At 46.2% G+C, this 21,941-nt stretch overlaps 2 protein-coding genes and 1 long non-coding RNA gene across 9 annotated transcripts; 1 reads left to right on the forward strand and 2 right to left on the reverse strand.

The window, feature by feature from the left end:
* Positions 1-4,462: 4,462 nt before the first annotated feature.
* LOC133910889 (uncharacterized) lies at positions 4,463-6,267 on the reverse strand. 2 transcript variants are annotated; one of them, XR_009908559.1, is made up of 3 exons: positions 5,592-6,267; positions 5,085-5,167; positions 4,463-4,719 (listed from the first exon to the last, which is right to left on the reverse strand). It is a non-coding gene; the product is annotated as an uncharacterized LOC133910889 (long non-coding RNA). The 2 variants fall into 2 exon arrangements; XR_009908560.1 differs by having other exon boundaries at positions 4,470-4,597.
* A 1,566-nt stretch (positions 6,268-7,833) lies between these two features.
* LOC133911601 (uncharacterized) lies at positions 7,834-16,134 on the forward strand. Of its 6 annotated transcripts, none has more exons than XR_009908668.1 (4): positions 7,834-9,401; positions 11,406-11,630; positions 12,330-12,711; positions 15,463-16,134. XR_009908668.1 is itself a non-coding variant. In XM_062353917.1 (3 exons), the coding sequence occupies exons 1-2, from the start codon at positions 7,906-7,908 to the stop codon at positions 11,590-11,592; spliced, it is 1,683 nt and encodes a 560-aa protein (XP_062209901.1). In that variant the 5' UTR covers positions 7,834-7,905; the 3' UTR covers positions 11,593-11,630; positions 15,463-16,122. The 6 variants fall into 6 exon arrangements, 4 of the variants coding, with proteins under 4 accessions (XP_062209901.1, XP_062209903.1, XP_062209902.1 ...); XR_009908669.1 differs by lacking the exon at positions 12,330-12,711 and adding an exon at positions 13,452-13,707 and having other exon boundaries at positions 15,463-16,132; XM_062353917.1 differs by lacking the exon at positions 12,330-12,711 and having other exon boundaries at positions 15,463-16,122.
* Positions 16,135-18,499: 2,365 nt separating this feature from the next.
* Positions 18,500-19,869, reverse strand: LOC133910890 (RING-H2 finger protein ATL16-like). The gene has a single exon (XM_062353127.1). It carries the CDS (start codon positions 19,579-19,581, stop codon positions 18,712-18,714), a length of 870 nt encoding a protein of 289 aa, XP_062209111.1. The 5' UTR covers positions 19,582-19,869; the 3' UTR covers positions 18,500-18,711.
* Between the last annotated feature and the right edge of the window lie 2,072 nt (positions 19,870-21,941).

A 21,941-nucleotide genomic window follows, 5' to 3' on the forward strand; every position in this document is an offset into this window, starting at 1 on the left:
ACTAGAAACGCTTCAGCAACTTAATTGAAATATTCATGAAGTCCTTTCCAAAAAATATTTATATTCATGAAGCTAGTGTGAAACTGTTGCTACATTCCTTTCTGAAGTGTCTCAACATGCAATCGGAACACTTTGTGAGACTAGCATTCCCCTGGCAGCCTGAGTGATGCTTTGTCCTGCTTGATGCTCTCCTCTTGGCTCATTCCAGCATTGTGCTGCTACCTGAGCTGTAGTGCAGAGAACAATAATGAAAGTGGATACAAGAATCCCACAAGTGTCTACCGTCGCTAAATGCTGACTTTCAGAAAACAAATATTTCAAAGCAAAATGGCAAAGCCAGAACACTAGCACGGACAAAAAGCAAAAGCTTTATGCTCAATTGCTCATCAGTGCTTGAATGAAGTGGCCATTTGCTTAAAGCTTGAGCCCAGTTGAGCTAGCTATCCTTCTGTTATCACTCTAATCACCTAGAATCTCAAATGTAGCAACCACTTCTTTTGATCTCACTTTAGCTTGTGGTCACTGATTCCCTAAAAAACTTGTGGGCACTGATTGCTTCACTCTGTAAATTCCAGTGTGCGGTCAAGAATTCACCTATTCCTTTTGCAGGTCGAAGTTTGTTTCCGCTCGCCATTTCCACTGCAGGAACAGTTGATTACTGGCCGTTCAGAAAACGATACGTTCACTCCGTAGGCGCTGTTCAGTAGCTGAGGAGTGTAGGCCTCTTTAACGGAAAAAAGAGACCGATACGTGCGCACGCATGTCACCTAACCGGATCACAGTATGGCCCCTTTCGGATTGCTGCGTCGCTTTTTGCGCAATACGGTGCCTTGCAAGAATTTCGTTTCGACGACTATGCTAGCTTTTGTGCAAAAGTTAGTCATCAGATCATCTCCAATCATATTTTTTTATTTCATTACTTTTTTAATTTATTTTCTCTCATCTCCAACAATTTTTTTTCGAAGAGAATCGTGAAATAAAAGGAGAGAGAATTTCATTCTGAAAGGAATGATGTTAGAAATTACTTCGTGACAGAAACCGTAAAGTAAAAATATTAAAACGCTGAAGTGAACGAAAATTCCTTTACGACGAGATTTTCATCGCCGAAGAAAAACCGTTGGCCATATAGTCTCATATGTGAACATCAGTAGTGGGTTCGGAGAATGTGGCCTCCAGGTAGGCATAGTGTGCCACAAATCAATTGGCACTCTGTCTTGTTTATCTCCTCACTGTTCTGCTCCTGCCGTTGGATCATAGCCGTGCCGGTCTGCATTGCATGGGATCGGTCCCCAGCCGGCCGGGTGAATCTGTTCCTCCGGATTGGTCCCGGGACAGAGAATTCTGCACACCATTTGCAGTACATGCTGCATTGGGCGCGGACAGATGGGTCGTTCCGTTTCCTGAAGAAGATGCGAGCGTTAGTGTCATTTCCTATGCGTAAAGCCTGATGAGAAAAAAAGGAGCGCCGCGAAGAGAACCGCAGATATGGGCAACACGCATGACCATTCCATTCGCTTCGTATCGTTTGTGAGGACCAAAGCGTTGCATGGTTCTTCAGCATCGGTCCACTGGAAAAGCGGGAGCATATCCTGCGTACGTCTCTGCTGGCGGATACGGCATTCCTGCGAAGATGTATTGGCTGATATATATACATGGACGTTGTTTGACTGACACAAGATACTGCAAAATGACTTTCGAATATAACCTGAGGGTGATAAAGATCTCGTGCTGATTAGTAGCGCTCTGAGAAAGATCGCATTATATTTACTTTGCTCTCGACCTCTCGGGAATAATAATAATCTAAGAAGGTTGCAGCGTCTGTAGTGTTGCAGCGAGTTTCGCGATTCAATGTCGGCGGCAGCCACTGAGCCGTGACCCGTGAGCAGCCACTAATCACGACGGATAGGCGACCGCGCCGTTCTGGTTGTGTTCAGCGGACTGGGATCCTCTGCAGGGTAGAGTTACCACTGTACAGAAGCTAGTGATCTATATTAGGATCATTTTTCAACCGTATTGAAATTGTAAATTTTCTGATGGAAGTGGAAAGGGGAGGAACCGAGGAAGGGAGAGGAACTTACCTGTTGACTGCAAGGGAATTAGCCTTCTCGCAGACGAGCACGCTATAGGAGTTTTTGGACTTTTTTTTTTACCTTTTTCTATTTTTAGGATTTATATGGAAATGGGATGAAAATGGCTTGTTGTTCTCATGATCGAATTATCGGTATCTTATTTTTAATTGAGAATTTTTATGTTTTCAATTAAGATCAAATTTCATAAATTAAAATGTAGCTCGCAGGCTAAACACAGCCGGCTAGCTCAAATATCACCCCTATCTTAAAGTTCATCCATATCCTAATGGTCCGGTCTCTGTTAGCTACCGACCTATTGCAGTAAAAATGGCTCTATTATATCATATTTGTGATTTTAGTGATTAATGATAATATAGTCAATGAGACTAATATGTTTGCTAAAAATATATATTAGTATGTTTCATGGTTGCAATACATGAAGAAACCATCGAAGTCGGGATAAAGCTTGGTTGAATTTAAAAAAGTCCCAGGAGAAATGAACTCACTGGATGGTCCGATGTTGAATGTGTTGCACACACCAGACAATGAACAGTGCATATAGACAGAAACAATTTTCCCTCACCGGATGATCCGGTGTCAAATGGCAGAAGCATCGGAGCAATTCCAACAGAGGCAGTTTCAAGAGTTGAAGTTGAAGATCAACTGACCGGATGATCCAGTGTTTGACAAGCAATACATCAAAGTATTTGGTTCTAGACAGAAGATTTTGAAGGCATCAGATAATCCGGTGATGAAGCAATAGTACAGCGGACAAATACACCGGATAAGAACAATACAAAGAGGCAGGCCAAGCTCAAGCCATCGGATGGTCCGGTGATGAAGTCATGTGTACACCGGAGCATATTTTTCAGACATGGTTGCATTTGGCTCGAATGGCTGAGGATTACTCACCAGATGATAAATTGATAAGCACCAGAGAAGGCACCAGAGCAATTTACACAGAGAATATGTTAACTCGGATGGCTAAGGTATACTCACCGGAGTGTCTGGTGATGATATTGCAGTATACATCGGAGTGTCCGACGTTCACAGTGGTTTGAGTGGGGTTTCAACGGCTAGTTTGTGAGAATGTACTCACCGAATCATCCGGTGTTAGTACTATTGTTCTCACTGGATCATCCGGTGTTAACAACTTTCTAAAGCCATTGGGTTAACGATTAGCGTGCAGGTTTGAGGCTATAAATACCCCTTCGCTTAGTTATTTGAAATAGAGGCATGCAACTGAAATTCAGAGAAGATCATATACACCTGAGAAGACATCTAAGCCACCAAAGTGCTTAAAGTGATCATCCAAGGTAAATTAAGTACAAGATTAGAGAATAATTAGTGCTTATAGGTCTAGAGAGTGTTGCTGGTAATTGCTACCTAGAGAGTAGATCAAGAAGTGATCCAACCGTGCACCAATAGGTACGCCGATACCTTAGAGTCTTGGTGACTCATTGTTAACTTATTGACCCTTTGATTTAGTGTGTAGCGGCGGCAAGACACGTGTACGGGGACGCGAAGACCCTTGCCTTGGTAGCTCAAACTCCGAAGTGATCATGACAGCGAGAAACCAGAAGAGAGGCTAGTAGTGAGATCTTGTCTTGGTGACTCATCTGGGTGGAGGTCTTGTCTTTGTGACTTGATAGCTCAAGAGCCGTGATCGGGTGCCGACCGGGAGCATATCTTTTGTGGAGCTCCAACGTAGACTAGATGTGGCATTCATGTCATCGATACTATAGAAAAAAATCCTTGTGCCGAGTTTGCTCTCTCTATCTTATTTACGTTGCCGTATTATTTACTTGCAATTTACCTTCTTAGATAGATTGCAAGTGTTTTGATCAGTAGAGTAAATACACTAGATAAATCTAAAATACATTTAGATAGAAATTAATATATATTTATTTTATATTATTTTTATGGCCAAAATAGTTTTAAATATCCTAATTCACTCTCTATTAGAACGTCACTGATCCCTACACCTATCAATGTCGTTCAAACTCCTGCGCCTACGCTACCTCTAACACTAGTCTTTATGTGACTGTATATTATATCGAATACTCGAGTCACAATATGTTGATTGTTTTTCAATTGAGACTAAAAATAAAAATGATTAGATGAGTGTCCGTGCGTTACAACAAAAATATAAATTGCAACTCAATCATAATTTGATACCTACAAAAGAACATCACGAAAACAATAAACAACAGACAGGAGTGCAGGTGCTGGCTAAACGTATCCAATCGTTCTAATCAGCGACAAAACAAAAGAAAGAACTTTAATTTTATCATATTTATTTTCCTTGTTTCACGTTATTGTTATAGCAGAACAACCGTTCAAAATATAAATACATCGTACTAGTAAAAATAAAAAAGACTAGATGTGTGTCCGTACGTTAAAAAAACACAAATTACAACTTAATCATAATTTGATACCTACAAAAGAACATCACGAAAACAATAAACAACAGCCAGGAGTGCAGTGCTGGCTAACTGTATCCAATCGTTGTAATCAGCAACCAAAACCTAAGAAAAAACAAAAGAAAGAACTTTATTTTTTTTTGATACATACAAAAGAACATCACTTGAACAGCTAGGAGTGCAGTGCTGGCCAACCGTATCCAATCGTTGTAATCGGTAACCAAAACCTAGGAAAAAAAAACAAAAGAAAGAAATAACTGCATTTTTTTGACGTGCCGATATACTCTGATGAATAGTACTTATAGTCTAGTAGTTCTAATACAACATGTATAGTCATCCTTTATACTAATTTCTTTTCCTTGATTTGTGTTCTAGCGTGTTTTCTTTCATACTAATTTCTTTAGTACAAACAACAAGCATATGCAAACAGAAAAAAGAAAAAATGATTCAGAGCATCCGCCGGAAGACCATGCATTGATGATGCATATTTGTAACACTTCTTGAATTAGTCTACAACTCTATATGAATACGTATGAACTATTTTAGTAAAAACAGAACACTATTAGTCATGTAACCGGAGAGAAGAACATACCTTTCATTTTATTTCTTTTCATCAGTGGAAAACTCTCCATAATCGACCTCAATCAACCTCTTTTTAGCAGCAACCTGCATTATCTTAGCCACAAACAACAAAAGAAGTGATAGATCAATCAGTTAATTTCGAAACAGGAACAAAACTTTGTTTTATCCAATCAACTTATTAGAAACAGCCTGTACACCCATAGATGAAAACGAATAGCATGTATTTTGCCCCCTGATAACCAAAGTCTTATACAATTTTTTAACACCCCACGAGAGGAGTCTGGTTCAAAAGAGAGAGAGAGAGTGCAGCGCACCTGGATGTTGTTGGTGGCGATGAGCAAAGCTTTGTAGGGCGGCGCAACCATGGCTAGTGTGCAGATCAGACAAATGGAACAAAATCGAATTTGCTTTGCTAGCGACGACAAGAAAAGAAGGAAAAAACGCAATCTTTTGCTGAAATCAATCAGTAGGGAGAAATACTGGAGGAATGTTGAGAGAGAGGGGATCCCGTTTCCACCTCTTCCGACTTGACAGGGGTCTGGCGGCGTCCAGGATCAAGGTTCAGGCATAGATGGATCCCCCATCGAATCGACGCCTTCACATCCGATCGATCAATTCGTGTCACAGACCAAACTCTTCATCGTCAAAATCAATCCCCCACGCTCGAACTGCTGCCATCCTCTCCCGGATTGAGCGCATCGCGATGCGAATCGAACTCCTCATCATCAAAATAAAGCCCCCTTGCCTGAATCGAAGCCATTCCCTTCCGAACTGAGTGTCTCAACGCCTCACCTCCCAGATCGACGATATGGATATGAGCAAGGGGAGGAGCCTGATGGGGCGGCGTTGAGATCAGGCCAGAGGAGTGCGACCGCTCGATATTTTGTGAGTGCCCATGTGGACGATGCGTGCATGCGATGGGGGCGGGTGGCCAAGTGGCCATGCGTGTGTGTGGGCGGGCAGACGAAGATGCGGGCAGGCGAATGATGGAAGGCGCAGAGGTTGGGGGAGGAGGATAGGATCGAGCTCGGGGAGATGGAACCGGAGGCAAAGAGCTCGGCATGGGCCTCATCTATCGACGCTGATTTTAACAGAGGGAGTAAACGATAATGCTTAGGCTCTTACGTCCGATACGAGCGATTATCGCTCGGACGTGTCATATACCGCAGTTGATGGAACGAAACGGCTCCAGTGCACACATAGCTCCACCATCCTTTGCCAAGAACTGTGTGTAGTTGAATCAAATTTGTTGCAGATGTAATTTTCGGATGCTGCATATGCAGTAAAAAATATTGCAGTGTGTTGAGCCTATAGGTCTATTTTGTCTCAATCTTATTTGCTAATTTCTAATACAAATGAGATGTTTATTGAACGACAATTATGATTTAGTTTTTGTTTTTATTTCTACCAGCCTTTTCTAAAATTTCTATGAATCTGTATCCAGTTAATTGCAAGCGGTTGAACCCGGTGATACAAATGTGCTATTGAAATATTATCTGAGACAGTGATCCTAATTTAATAATTTTGGGGCAACAATTGAGGGAGGAGATACTTAGAATAGATGGAATGCTCCTAAACTGACGTCCGATGAACTAAAATAATTGGATGCCTGTCTCAACCACTTGTTTAGCGTTTCATTTACCATAGCTTACCACCCGTTTTGTGGCTTCTACCTCTCTCTCGTCATGTTCCCCGCTCGATTCGCTTGTCACTCCTCTCTTGAGCTTCTTTTCCTATTCGCTCCTATCATGCCTCTCGCTCAGGTCCGCATCCAGCCCCATCTCAATGGAGGAGCTCGATCCCGTGAGGAGGAGGTTAGATACCGACAATAGGGCATCGACTCGGGACGAGAGGAGCTCGATCTTGATGATAGGGTGGCGATTTGGGTGGCAGAGAGCTTGATCCCGACGATAGGATGTCAATTTAGGCAGCTAGGAGCTCGATCCCGATGGTAGGGTATTGATTTGGTAAATAAGGAGCTATCCTAGTGACACGCATCGGTTTGGATGGAGTGGAGCTCGATCCAGCGACATGATTTGATGAGCCGCTTCCTGGGGAGAAGAGTATCGGAGAGGAGCCGATCTCTCTCGTACCGAACCTGATGAGTTCGGGATTTATAATTTGGCGATATGTCCATATTACAACAGGTACATTAAGTTATTTCAGCAATGCTTTTCAAATGTTGCAATGCTAATTTTGGTGTGTTTTTGATGATTTTCAATATTGCAACAAGTCATGCTTTTTGAGTTTTTGTTGTAATAGTTCACTGCACTTGTTGCATCCATGATTCGTATTTGTTATATATTTTCTCTTTATAATGCCCATCTTGCAATGAATAAATCAATCTGTTGCAGTAGTTATTTTCAATTGTTGCATCAGTATTTTTCAATTTGTTGCAGAACTAATTTATTGTTAATCTAATTTATCTAAGATGTTGCATGAAACATAATGTGATATTACAGTGAGAGTTTCTCTAAAATCAGATAGTATTGAACTATTTTGATGCGCGTTTTTTTATGTTGCGGACGTTATACAGACATGGTCTTTCGATATTACAATGGAACGTCGGAAGCGTCTGATAGAGAGTTTTACATCGGACGTCTTAGCGCAAGCAGCGCCGGGAGCAAACGCAAGGAAAGATAGGACGTACTACCTATTAAGAACTAATCACTATGTTAGAGATTTTTTAACCAATAGACATAGAGATTAGAGATTTTCCCGTTGTTCCTGTCCGTTCCATCCCTAATTAGCCATTTCCATCTGTCCGCTCCAATGCGTGCGCAAGGCGGCTAAACCCCTCCTCACGCCATCCCAACCGCTAAACCCCGGCGATGCGGCGGCTCCCGAAATCCCTCTTCCTCCTCGCCTCCCTCTCCAGGCCCCTCCTCCGCCACCGAGCCCCCCTATCGCTGCTCTACACGCCACCTCCCCGCCCCCACTCACGCCCCCGCCTCCTCCCCTTCTCCACCCAAACCCTAAGCCCGGGCGCTGCTCCCGAAGCGGCGCCGACAGCCAAGCCCGTGGGCCTCGGCTTCCTGGAGGCCGCCGAGCTCCAGGAGTCCGCGGGCGACCACCAGCAAGCCCTCCAACTCGCCCTCAAGGCGCTCGCCCCGCTGCAGGAGTCCCACGGCGGGTGGTCGCTCCCCGTCGCGCGCTCCCTCCGCCTCGCCGGCGCCGCCGCCTCCCGTATCGGCCGCTTCAGCGACGGGCTCGAGTCCCTCGGCGCCGCAGAGGAGATCGTTGATTACCTGAGAGGCGCACGGCGCGGGGACCCTGAGGTGGCGGCGGTGGGCGCCGCCGTGCACGAGCAGCTAGCGCGCACGAAGACGGCCGTGGGGCGCCGGTGGGACGCGGTGGGCGACCTCAGGCGCGCGCTGGAACTGAAGTGCAGGTTCCTGGAGGAACGGAGCGTGGAGCTAGGGGACACCTACAGGGACGTCGCCGAGGCCTATGCGGGCGTACTGGACTTTGACAAGGCGCTGCCATTGTGTTTGAAGGCGTTGGAGATTGCTGAGGGGCGGTTTGGTGACGACGCAACAGAGGTGGCTAAGGTCCGGCGGCTTCTCACGGTTGTGTATACTGGGTTAGGTCGCAATGAGGAGGCACTGGAGCAAATTGAACTCATTAGGATGGTCTATGAGAGATTGGGATTGGATGTGGAGCTTTCTCAGGTCGAAATTGATGGGGCCAACGTGCGTATTTTGTTGGGGAGATCAGAGGAGGCAATGAATGACCTTAAGAGGGTGATGCAGCGGGCCGACAAGGAGAGCGAGGAACGTGCGCTGGCATATGTCACTATGGCGAAGATCTTGAGCTTTCAGGAGAGGTTTGGGGACTCAAAACGGTGCGTGGAGATTGCTCGTGGGATTATGGACACAAAGGATTCCATGAACCCTGGGCGGGCTGCTGAGGCATATGCTGAGATATCGATGTTGTATGAGTCAATGGCAGAATTTGAAATGTCTTTGAGCTTGATGAAGAAAACACTTGTGCTTCTTGAGGGTGCTTCAGAGATGCAGCACATTGAAGGCAGCATCTCAGCAAGGATGGGGTGGCTCCTCCTGCTTACGAAAAGAATTGCTGAGGCTGTTCCCTATCTGGAGAGTGCAGTTGACAAATTGAAGAATTGCTTTGGACCCAAGCACTTTGGGTTAGGTTTTGCTTATAAGCATTTGGGGCAGGCTTATCTTGAAATGGACCAACATCAATCAGCTGTGAAGTTCCTCACTCTTGCAAAGGATATTACTGATGCTGCATTCGGGCCAACACATGAGGACTCCATTGACACAAACCAGTTCCTTGCAAACGCATATGGGCTGATGGGGAGGTAGTTTCTTCCAACCTGTTTATGTTTTGACTTTGCATCATTGAGGTATATTTTTGTAATGATATAGACATGCTATCCTAGTACTCTACAGTTGCCTGTAAGTTGTGCTATGTGTCCATTAATCAAATAAATGTGGCATTGTGGAAACCTTGGCTGCCAAGCTGTTAATGATCTCGGGGACACCTACGTATAACCGGTGGTGGAAATGAAAAAACTTGTAGTTTTCCAATGGGCCTTATGTTCAGTTAATTACAATGCTCCCATCCTGTTATGTTCCTGGAACAAACTGGGCAACACTACGATATTTCTCTGAAAACATCATAAATATTATGCAAACATTATGTTGAGCAATATATGACTGTCCTATAGGAATTAATTGAGCAAGTTATGTTCTAGTGACACTTATGTTCAGGTACATTAGGTCATTATCTGCATTAGCTGTTAATCCCTGTGGTAGTAAGGGTCGTATGGACTTAGTACTTATATATTGCAGTAGAATGATTGAGTAGAGTTTAAAATTGGTAAAAGTGATTAACTGATCGGTTTTTATCACAATCTATCACGATTTACATACATATGAGGATGGATTTTACCCTATCTTTTCAAATCCAATATATTAAGAGATGATCCGGAAACTGTGTTATTGTGATATTTGCTGATTTATCTGTAAACAATTCTTCTTGTTTTTTATGTTTGATTTTTTTCCTGAAACTATCGATGTGCTGTGGAGTTGAATTTCCCCTGTTTTAGCACATGCATATGGTAGTCTAGATCATGGTTATCATGGCGTCGCCATATCGTCGCCATAACGACGATATGGCGGTGTGGCGGTATTTTGGGCCTCGCCACGGCGACGCCACAGCGCCGGCGTCTATGGCGTCCGCCATATCGGCATGGCGTCGCCGTGGCGCCGATATGGCACCGTGCGGTGTCCATTTTTCGTGTGGCGGGCGCCATACTGGCTAGGCGGAGGGGATTAGAAGGGGAGGAGAGATCGAGTGGGTCTGAGAGGGAGGCGGACTTCCATACTTTTTCCTCGCCGCCGCTGCCGAGATCGCGCGTCATCCGCCGTCTCCGAGACCGCGCGCTGTCCGTGCTCCTCGTCGCCCTCAGATTCGTCCGCCTGCCCGTCTCCGTCGGCCCGCCTGGAAGTCCGCCGCCCCGCCTGGAAGCCGTCAACCTGCCCGTCTCTGCCGCCCCCGCCTGGAAGCCGTCAACCTGCCCGTCTCCGCCGCCCCCGCCTGGAAGTCGTCGGCCTGCTCCTCTCCGCCGCCCCCGCTTGGAAGTCCGCCGACTCCCCTCTGCTCCAGCTGCCCTCCGCCAGCCCTGCGTCCGATTGGTCGTTGCTCTCTCTCCTCTCACTTCTCTCTGCTGTGTGCTGACTGCTGATGTGCACTGTACATGTGTGCTGATGTGCTCTGTACATGTGCTCTCTCCTCTCACTTCTCACTTGCACTTGCACTGCTGGTAGCTGATCAGTGATAACACATTGCACTAGCAGAAGTGTTGAAGTAGATATGTCAGCACTTGCACTTTGCATTTTGCACTTGGCACTTGCAGAAGTAGATAAGTTTGCTCTAGCTCTATAATTGTCGAGCTATATTTACATTGTCATTTGCTAATACTCTAGACTATAATGTGTGTATTCGCCACGTGTGTATGGCATCGCCACGCCACGCGCCACGTCGCTGTAAAGTTGTGAAGGTGGTAGGTCGCCACGCCTCGCCACGCCGCCGTAACAACCATGGTCTAGATGCTGCATGAATTGTCCCAACATTTTCTTATATTTTCGATAATTATCCTCACATTTTTAGTTGTATGCGCATATCAGCATGTGCACTTGGTTGAGCACTGGCTTTTCGCTAGCTAATGCCAATTCATATACACAACTGAATGCAGCATGTTTTTTGGGCATGTGAGCATGGTTCCTTGTAGAGTGACTATTTTTATACACCATCGATACCCTTCCGACCGTTTTTACATTTAATACTACTTTGAATGCAGTTACAAGCTTGCTATGGACTTTCAAGAACAAGTTGTTGATGCTTACAAAACCTGTGACACGGGTTCCTCAGAGGAGCTCAGAGAAGCTCATAGGCTTCTAGAGCAGCTCAGGAAGAAGGCGCAAGGATCGCCTTCTGCAGTATTTCCTGCAAATGCATTGCCACTGCTGCCCGAAAACAATAACTAGTGCTTCTCTGTCAATGTCAGCCTTTAGATGATCTGACGGTAAACTGTTATTTTATCAGTGATCCCCAAACTTTTATTTAGTGTTGTTATCATTGTTATATATTTTTTGTTACAATGGAAATGGTGACTTGGCCATGCCAGAAATCCTATTTGAGAAAATTTATTTGATGGTTATGCTGTTTGTACATACTACAGTGAAATGAATTATTGACAATTTCCGTGAGGTGTTGACAGTAGAGAACTGTAGGTGCTAGTGATACATCGCCATAATCGAAGTGAGACTGTTTTATTATGTAAAAAGGTAGCATATAAGAATGTTACATAATTGCCTTCAATGTTACTCCAATGATGAAACCCAAAAGAAATCCGTTGTTGTTGTTGTTACTCCAACGATGTTTAGATCATACTTCCTGATTTCTTGAATTTTACCGATAAAGTTAGGTTACAACTTACAATTGATTTGATTGCCTCAGCTACTTTCCCAAGCATTTTATTTTGAGTTGAGTACCTTTAGCTACTTTGCCAAACATTTTATTTTGGAGGCACCAAGAGAATGGTTAATCTCCCAGTGGGCATGTTCAGATGTTTTGATTAGATCATTTACATTTTCCATGTGAGTTTTCTGATGTTTAGCTATACTTACTGCTTCACGTGCATACAGCTATACAACTATTGCCTTGAATGTAGTGATGTATTTGGCTCAGTTGATCATTTAAGAGCGTGTTTGTCTCGGTGCAGCCAACCAAACATCTCCCCAGGGCCAGGCTGACCCAAACCAAGCAACAAAACAACACTTCCTTGCATGCCAAGTGCCAGGCTCAGTTTTCAACCAGGCCTGACCCGCTTTCAGGAAACTAAATAGCCCTAAACGTTTGTATCAGATTTTTAGGTGTCGGGCTGCTCAGCAGTTGGTAGTCCACCAAGGTAACACGTATGATAAATTCAGATCCTTTCTTTCCATTTAATCCCCCTGGAGAAATGAGGACTTCAGCACAGGCACAAGCTTGATGATTCTTGTGATGAATCCCCTAAATGCATCCATTGAGCTTCTATTTTTGACATCTGGGGAATTACGTTTTTGTCTTCCGAATTCCAGATTACGTGTGCAACAGCTCTCCAGGTCAGTAGTTTTTCTCTTAATTTGAGTACATGGCTTCAACTGGGGTTAAATGACAAACCATTGTCCTATAAAAGGTCCCCACACTTACTATTCTGACGCTATTTCTATAGCCAAATAGTTCGGTCAGTAAATGCATGTTTATTCTTCCTGGGTTTCAAGTTTATTATTTTCTTTGTGTTGCAATTGTGCTTGCACTTGCTGCTTATCTGCAGGAAGACATTGAATATATACTCCAGTGAAAAGTGAAGGTTGTTTAGTTTGCTAAGGTTTGACCTGAAGTCTTAGCATTACAATTGAACTGATTGAGGAAGCCTTTAATGAGTCCATCCTAATCTTATAGCTGTTGGCCCTCAATTACTAATCCACTAATCACGCCACAACTTGTACTTCACAAATGCAGTTTTAGTGACAGCCTGGTGATTTTATTTTGGTTGATTCTGTCAGTTTTTTTTTCTAGTTATGTTGTCTTTGCTCTTAGACTGCTTTGAGTAATATGCCACCCTTTTTGTATTTTCCCGTATGATGTTGACAGCGAATCAGCACCATTTCTGTGAATATTCTGCATGCACATCAAATATACTACATTCAGTTTTATAGTTATTTGTGGCATCCAAATAGTGGACCACTGTAACAAGACTTGGTGATCTTGATGCCTTTTTGGTAGGTAAACAATGGCACAAACTGTGAATTATAGACTAGAAATCACTCTGCGTTCGATATCTGATGCTGTCCACTTTCAGCTTATTTGCTCGCTGGCAATTGGATGTATGCGTTTGTCAAGTTGGAAGCATCAGTTCAGTAACTTCATGGAGGTGGGACCTTGGACAATTTGTCATGCGTCCTGCAGTGCAGCCCATTGTATGAGTGCCAGTGACCCATTTATTGATTGTGTTTGTCAGCAATTCAGTTATCTTGGTGGCAACGCTCTGTACTGCATTACAATGCAAAAGGAGTGCACAAACCTTACAATGTGGGGACTAGCCAAAAGACTGACTGGTGCATTTTCTCCTACTATTGAACAGAGCTCAGTTAATCTTGAACATCTGCATTGATTAGGATTTGCAGGATGCAAGCTACGTTAGCATTGGTTGGTACTTGTTAGAAATATAGAGTCCTTATCCTTTACTCTAGGTTATTAGAGTCATTTCTCTGTACTCTCTCTCATTTACTCTATATATTTCCTCATTGGGGTTATCATTGAATACAAATTAATATTCCTAACATGGTACCAGAGCTAGGTTTTTCTTTTGGGACGACGTAACTCGTCCCGATCTAGCCCACCTGCCTGTTGGCTTCTCTTCTATCTGCTCTCTCTCCCCTTCCCCGGTTGGGGCTCTCCTTGTCGCCCCACACGGCAATCCTGCACCGTCTCGTGTTCGTCGCCTTGTGTGGCTAGTTGTCCGCCTTTGTCGTCGCCGGTCAGGTCCACTTTTGATGCTGGCAGGTCTGCCTTCCCCACAGTCGGATCCGCCTACCCCGCACCACTGGCTGGGTCCATCGTCGCCAATGTTGTTAACCGCTCGGTCCGCCCTGCTCCTTCAGTGCTGTTGGTCTGCACGTTGTCACATATCTGCCGCCACATTGCAGGACGGATCTCACATGTGCCGCTCGACACGATGGATCTCGTGTCTTGATCCGTCGCGTCGCTCGATGGAAGGATTTGTCACGCCGCGCGACACGATGGATCTCTCGTGTCTTGATCCATCGCGCCGCTCGATGGAAGGATTTGTCGCGTCGCTCGACCAATCTCCGTCGTGCCTTGGACCTCTTCACTATTGGGCCGCCGCCGCTGGCTCTGCCCTCTGTTCTGTGTGGCCCGTGCAGCTGCTAGCAAATTGCCCGAGTCTATTGCTATTATGAGAGGAGCTTTTGGGCCACATATGGAACATGATGGGCTACTCGGTTGGTGGTGACACAGCTTTGGTGCTGCTCTTGTTGTTGCTAGCCTGCTACATGTTGGGCTACTGCTTGGCTTCTTCGAGCTCAAATTAGCTTTTGTTCTTCCGCTGCTCTTGCTAGTCTTGTTTGTTAGGATCTCTATTTTTCTTTAGTCTTTACTTTCGCTGCGTCCACATCTAAGTCTATTTTCTCTTTGAATTCATCTATATTGTGCGAGTCCCCATATTCCTCCATCAATTTCTTTCATGGTTAGCTAAATTTCGTCTTTGCTTAGCTAATCATTTCCTGTCGTTATTGATGCAACCGTGCTATCTAGATCTAGGCCTTTCCGTAACTTTAGTGACAACTCTGTTTGTTGTCTTGCTATTCGTCATTGCTTTGTTTGTAATTATTGTTTTATGCATTATTTTGTCATCTTGGTCTTTTTTAGTTGTAGTGGCAATTTCGTTTGTCATTTTGTTGCTCGTCATCGCTTTGTTGCGATTCTTAACCATGGGTATTCTTTTGTTATCATTATCACGACTTTACTGTTTTTCACTTTGCACTTCTTCGGCTTGATTCGACAGGATTACCGAGTCTCCACTTTACGATGGCTTTGAAGAGATAGATTTTGGATGTATTAGTTTTATATTGCCTAAGTTTAGTACTTAGTATCAACTCTCTCAACTGCAACACTATTGCATGTCTTGCATTTGAGGGGGGAGGGGGGGGGGGTTAGGAATATATAGTTCTTATCTTTTAAGTATATGTTATTAGAGTTATTTTTCTGTACTCTTTCATGTACTCTATATTCTATTAGGGCTATCATTGAATACAAGTTAATTCTTAACCGTACTCACACATGTTTGGCAGGCAGGACTAAGGGTGTTAGAAGCTGGCAGACAAAAGGCATTCAGAAGAGTGTGTTATCGGCTGGAATCCCAATAACAAGTTTCTGTTCATGAGCTCAGCTGTCTGCGGGTTTTGGTCATGCGTGGTATCCTGGGCTCGTCCATATGCATCACAGATGGTTGCACTGATAGTTAATGGCGCCTGCTGCTGCAGCTCTGGTTGCCGTTCAGTAACATCAGACATCCCCAGAGATTACTGCATCAGTTGTGTCCTAACTTCTAGTACTCCTACAATGGTGCAAGCTGCTAATTCATTCACTGCATCGATCATGTTGCCTCGACAGTTGTCTGTCCTAAGTGGGGGTGAGGCCCTTCTGTTTTTGTCTCGTGTCTATATGTTTGTGTTGGGACATCAAGTAGCTGGTCCCTTTTGCCTTATTTTTCTGCTGAGTTCGTAATTTTCGGAGTGTCAGTATTGTCGATCGATAATCAATTTTTAGTATTATCTTTCTTCAAATATTTTCAATCGAACCTAAGCTCTTAATTTCTGAAACTTATAGGGGATGGAGAGTACTAACAGAACCTCTAATCATGCAATAAGTGTGGTGCTCCCAATCCCCTATGCTGCATGATACTGCAATAAACTGCAAATGGTTGACCTCTTAAGAGCCAAAAAAATTGTCTTGTAACCAATGACTACTGTTGCTGCATAAATGTGAGGTGTTTTACCCAAAAAATGATAGAAATATGCAGATGTTTCAATTGAAACAATTACTGCTGTTACATGATTTCCAGGTTGAAGATTCGATCCTCATCTCCACGTTTTAGCACTTGCTATTCCCTCCGAGGGAACACTTTCTAAACCGATCACAACATCTTTGTTGAAGTACCACCACAATCTTCATTGCTTTGCAGTTTTGGCCAACTTTAGATACCTAGTCAGATCCTTTACTTACCATGTTCTCGTAAACTGCCCATGCAGTACTATCCAGGTGCTTGTCTGCTGGTAAATGCCACTGTTAAGATGTGTAATATTAGCCAGTTAGCCATTACTGAGTCGTACTGGTATAGTACTGTAGATTAGTATTCCTTGCTCGCACCATCTGGGGGAGTGGCCCACATTGAAGTCGTCCTTGTCGCTAGTGGTCAGTATAGTTTTTGGCAGGCAGATTTCTACAGAACATTGTATCCATATTAACAGTTGAAGACCATATGCACATCTATTGACTCGTTGGCTTCTCCCAGACTTTCCTGCGAGGTTTCATGATAGCAAAAGACAATCTATTGTCGGGAGTCTCTGATAAGCTCATACATAAGCTACAGAAAGGCCAGCTAGAAAGCTGTCCCCGGTGGCAACCTCCAAGATCCTCTCTTCGTTGCCAAATTGCCAGAAAATCTACTGGCGTTATGAACGGCACTGCGGACAAAATTGCATCTGACTATGCCGTTGTTCTGCATGTGAAGGCCTCGACCATTACATGCCAATCCTTATCCCTTTGGTCTGGTTCACTCGGAATTTTGTGAACTTCGGACAGTTCTTTCAGGAACTTTGAAGATTTAGTGTAAAATCAAACCGAACCATGGTGATTTGGATGGATTTCTCCACAATTCAGATGGTCCCATACTAGGTTAAATTCACTGCTAGATTCTCCACAAAGAAGTATAGTTTGATTGTCACTCCTAAAGTACTGTGGTTCCATACCAAGGAATCATGCACTGCCAGAGTTCCTCGGAGTTGTAGTAACACTAGAAAGGCCAAACCTAGGCTTCTAGAGTTGTAGTAGCATATGCATCCCCCTCACCAACCATGCAACGCCGCAATGCTCGGATTAGGTAGCGGTCCTGATCAGACACCCAAACGCGCGAAACCCAACTTTTTCCGTGCCACTGGGTTCCATCTGCTCGGCCATTCTGCGCAGCGTTGCTCCGTGCCGATTCACAATTATTCAGATTGGGTTGGGTTGGGTTGGGTAGTACCCCGGCTGGGCTGGTCCCCCCGGAACGTCGCTGCTGATCGATCCATGCTGCACCCGAAAGCACGCAACAACGTTGACATCTCACCCTCCATTACCCCCCCGAAATGATTAATTGGCTAGGTAAGTGCCGGACCATCTAACCAAATCTACTCACGCAGCGAAAGAACTCCATGCATCCTCTTTTACATCACTCGTAAAACCTTTCTGCTCAACTTCATTCATCGCTCTGATCGTACTGGCATTTATACGTCAGGGTATCCTGGCACCTAGCTGAAACCATGGAATTTTCTACCTTGCTTCATTCAAAGACGCAATTTCAACATCTTGAAGTAGGCATCATCACAAGAGAGAAAATGCGGCATGTATAGACGTGCATATGCACCACATGAGTTCTTTGTATGTCGCCTTCAAATTCACTGCGCCGGCCGGCCGGCCGGGACCAGAGCCCTGTCCAGCCGGGGCCTTGCAAAGGCCCGTCGATTTCGTTGTACCCGCTAAGCGAAGCGCACATGGCCGGCCGTGCCCGCGCGCGACCATCCGGCCGGCCGGCCGCCTAGCCAGTCGCCACGCTTAGACGACGGCTACCCACCCACGTCTATTCCATCCTACCTCACCGTGGCGCGCCAGGCCGGCCGTATCTATCGTCCCCGGCCAGATAGAAAGCTGCCGTGCACACGCACACGCGACACCTGCATGCTCGCCGCGCTGGCCTACGAGCCCTCGCTCGTGTCTTGGGCCCCGATGACGCTTTCTAAGCTCGGCAGCGAACGAACTCACTTTTCACCCCCAGAAATGTCCAGTCCGCTTAACTACTTAGCCGTGCATTGGTCACCAAACGGCAGCGTTGATGAAAAAAAAAAGCTTTACTTTTTTGTGCATGTTGACGTGCCCGTCCTCGCATGAGGAGCTGGCCGCCGGGCTCACAGTCGACCGACCAGGACGGCCGATGTCATAATGGAGACAGTTAAAAAAGGGGTTCCCGCGGGCAACGGTCCCGTGGGAATGCTGAAATGCATGCGCTCGATCCCCTGCAGCCAACCGTAACAAGACTGTGACTCTGCGAGCATGTTCGATTAGAAAGAGACCTGCAATCTGTCTCAAAAAAACAAAAAAAAAAAAAGAAAGGAAAGAAAGAAAGAAAGAGACTTGCAACCATGGAGTGGCAGGATGTCGTGCCGGGCACAAAAAGCCATGCGTACTTTTTGTGTGTGTTTGCAGTCACTAACGCCTACAAAAGAATCTACCGCCACAATCTATATCCAGCAGGCTATTCTGCACAGCTATGGCGTCGATGATCAATGGACGGATGGATCGCACACTTGCCTTTGCGTGGTGAGGAACTCCTGGACAGACACGTAGAGGCGCTTGTCGCAGGAGGAGTCCAGGGAGAGGGACCGCCGCAAGGGCTGCACCGCGAATTCCTCGTCCTTCCTCGTGTCGATGGCCTCGTCGTCGACGCTCTCCGCCTTGCGTTTCTGCTGCCGGAGCCTTCTGCCGGCCGGCGTGGCAGTGCCGTGGCTGAACCAGCGCTCGTTCTCTCCTCTCACCTCGATCATAATGCTATCGCTGGCGAGCTCGTCGTCGCGGTGGCCGAGGGGCGCAGTCGTCGCCGAGGCGCAGCGCGCTGGCAACCGCGTAGCCGACAGCCTGACGTCGCTCCGGCAGAAGGGGCACCGGGCGCTGCCCTGCAGCCACGTGTCGATGCAGTCGATGTGGAAGGCGTGCGAGCAATTGGGCAGCAGCCGGACGCGCTCCCGCTCCACGAACTCGCTCAGGCACACGGCGCACTCGGACACGGATATCCTCCCGGCCATGCCGTCCTCGGCGTCGCACGCCGCCGCCGTGAACTTGACGACCGGGAGCATGCGGATGAGCGGCAGACCGAGGCCCTGCCGGTCCTCGGTCGCGACGGCGCGGATGACGGACGGCTCCCGGCCGCCGCGCGCGAGCCGGTGCCACGGCGGGTGGCGCGACCAGAGCGCGCGGAGCAGCTGGCACCTTGTCACGAACGCGTAGTAGCTCGCGAGGAGCGCGAACGCCGCGAGGATGCCCACGACGGTGATGATCACCATGGTGATACTCGCGTTCGACGACGGCGCCGGCGGCGTCAACGACGAGGACGAGGAGTGGAATGGAGCCGGTCGCGGATCCATTTCTAGAGCCATCCCAGCCAAGATACCAAGGGCAATTGAAGGCTGAAAACCGTATGGGAACTACAGTGAGAAAGCAAAGCTTCCGAGAGAGACGTAGAGCGGCAACGTAGCAGTGACAAGTGACAACGGACGGCGACTGTTATCCCAAGCGAGCGTGTGTGAACAGTGCAGCTAATGCCGAGAGACAACCTGAGGTTTCGGCAGGATTTCATGGAAAAAAGAGAGGCTGGCATGGGCAAGTGAACTTCCGGTTTCTGCCTTTGTAGCTATAGACTTAAGCACACGGCTTAATCGCCCGGTGGTTATGACTTGCTATGCGATTTCAGATGTGTGGTGTGGAGGTTTAGTACTGGATAAGGGATTGATTCAGATCCTGCCCCTCCGTTTCAGATTGAATGACGCACGATTCATTTAGGTCACATCTTTTTTTTTTGGATCGAGTAATTTTCAGCATGTTTTATGGCCGTAGGATAGGAAAATCGTCAGCATTTCTAGCTAGTAGCACTTGACATCAGGCTTAACATCAGCGTTTCTATCTAGTAGCAACTTTACACGGCAGAGTAAACCGTATACCTCAACTTTATAAGCGCAATCCAGGTGAAAGAACAGGTGATTGATACATACGTGAGCTAGCTGGGGCATCGACATTTGCACAGCAGTCGGAAATTGGCGAAAAAGCTCTCCTCCCTTCCGGAGCACGCATTTCTCATAGCACCGCCTCGTACGCGCCGTGCATGAGTAACTCCCTCGTCTGTACGTATCAATAGCGAAGGTTTGGTATGCGGTCCTGCTCCTAACCTTGACGTTCAGGCAGGGTTTGGCGCTCGTGCTTCTTTTTCAGAGTACAGGACAAACTAAAGATCATGCGTCCGCAAGTAAATTTAGCACCTCTGTTTAGTACTTACAGCTCTAGAGAACGATAAAAATACTCTTCTACTGCACATGCTATTGTGCTTGATGTTCCTTGTCACTGAACAGTGACACGAGCAGTGCGTGTCGTGGTACCAATGCTGCCGAGGAGACCACACGGGACGCGAGGGCGAGGCCAGCCCAGTACTCCCGTAGCAGTAGCAACAGCAAAACTAGGAAGGTTCCAACGTCGCAGAAGCGCCCTGTTTGGGCAACACGTCCATTCACCGTGCGCTACACTGCAGCATCGCACTGCCCTCCGCTACCTCTTGGCCTCTTGGGGGCGGCTCTGTGCAACGCCGGCCGTGGGTTGCCGAACAGTGGCCAGCAGGGAGGCTGCTCCCGGGGTCCAGAACGAGGCGGGGGACGGCTTCGACCGGTGACCCGCCGATTTTGACAACGCAGTGGTGACCAGTGAGTGGGAGAGCGGGCCATGGAACAGCAGACGAGCGGGAGGATGTCGCCGTAGAGCGCGGTGATTAGTTGGACGGCAGGTGTGATGTGAGTGTGACGCAAAGTAGTGGGCTAGTGCTGGATTGCAACATGCAAAGTAGTTCTGACTCAATGAAAACGTACCTATACATGGGCACCGATATATGGATTGTCTCCATTTATTTCTTCTAATTGATATATATCTATCGGTGGATTTTCTCACCTAATTTATAATATTTTTATCTATCTTTTTATATAAATTTTAATATAAATAAACCGTTATGATAGCTTGTACATCGGGCTAGTGGAATTTTCGGCTCATGGTAACATATGCCTGCCTAGTAGTTCTTGGGAAGTGGGAACAATACTGGCTCGGGTCTGCCGGCAGCATAGCTGAAGGCCAGAAGCCCGGGCCTGACAATTTTTCGCTGGGCCGGGCCGACCAGATCGACGCTTCGGGCCCATGAACAAGTCTGACGTTTCCCCGCGTAAAGGACAAATGCTAAGCATCGACGTCACCTCTCGAAAAAAATCTGCACTGGTTCCACGTCTTCCATAATACTGCTACAGCAGCGCGGCACGTCAGAATATGAGACGCGCCACGGACTTTTTCGTTCAGGCCAACTCCAGCAGCTACCTTAAATTTTCTTCCTCTAAAACATTATTACAGTATCCCCTATCACTATTACAGCCTCCGTCATTCCATTCATCTCCAGCAGAACCCTTATATCTGGACCTCTATTTTCTCTTTTATGTTTTTTAATGATTTGTGGGTAACCGTCATAACCGTCGTTGTAGGATTTTTTTTTTTAATATTCGGGGTTCATGTGATGTAAAAAAAGGAACCTCGAAATTTTGTGCTGACATTCAATAGGTTTTTAAATTCGTAAAATTATGTATGATATGTTGTCGGGCTTGTTGCGGAAGACAACGTGGCTTGCAGACGAAGGTTTTGGAGTAGTGGCTTCTCGTGGAAGGAAGGGAGCTTGTTTCCGCCAGGAAGATTGTTCGAGGCACTATAAGTAGGAGGC

The sequence above is a fragment of the Phragmites australis genome, chromosome 3 (genome assembly GCF_958298935.1).
Source record: "Phragmites australis chromosome 3, lpPhrAust1.1, whole genome shotgun sequence".
In the NCBI taxonomy this organism is placed as follows: domain Eukaryota; kingdom Viridiplantae; phylum Streptophyta; class Magnoliopsida; order Poales; family Poaceae; genus Phragmites; species Phragmites australis.

What these genes read in the sequence shown, in the direction of transcription:
- LOC133911601 (XM_062353917.1), top strand. Translation starts at nt 7,906, where the DNA reads ATGCGGCGGCTCCCGAAATCCCTCTTCCTCCTCGCCTCCCTCTCCAGG. An exon ending in GCATATGGGCTGATGGGGAG is followed by an intron (nt 9,402 to 11,405) that starts GTAGTTTCTTCC and finishes CTTTGAATGCAG; the next exon opens with TTACAAGCTTGCTATGGACT.
- LOC133910890 (XM_062353127.1), bottom strand. Translation starts at nt 19,581, where the DNA reads ATGGCTCTAGAAATGGATCCGCGACCGGCTCCATTCCACTCCTCGTCC.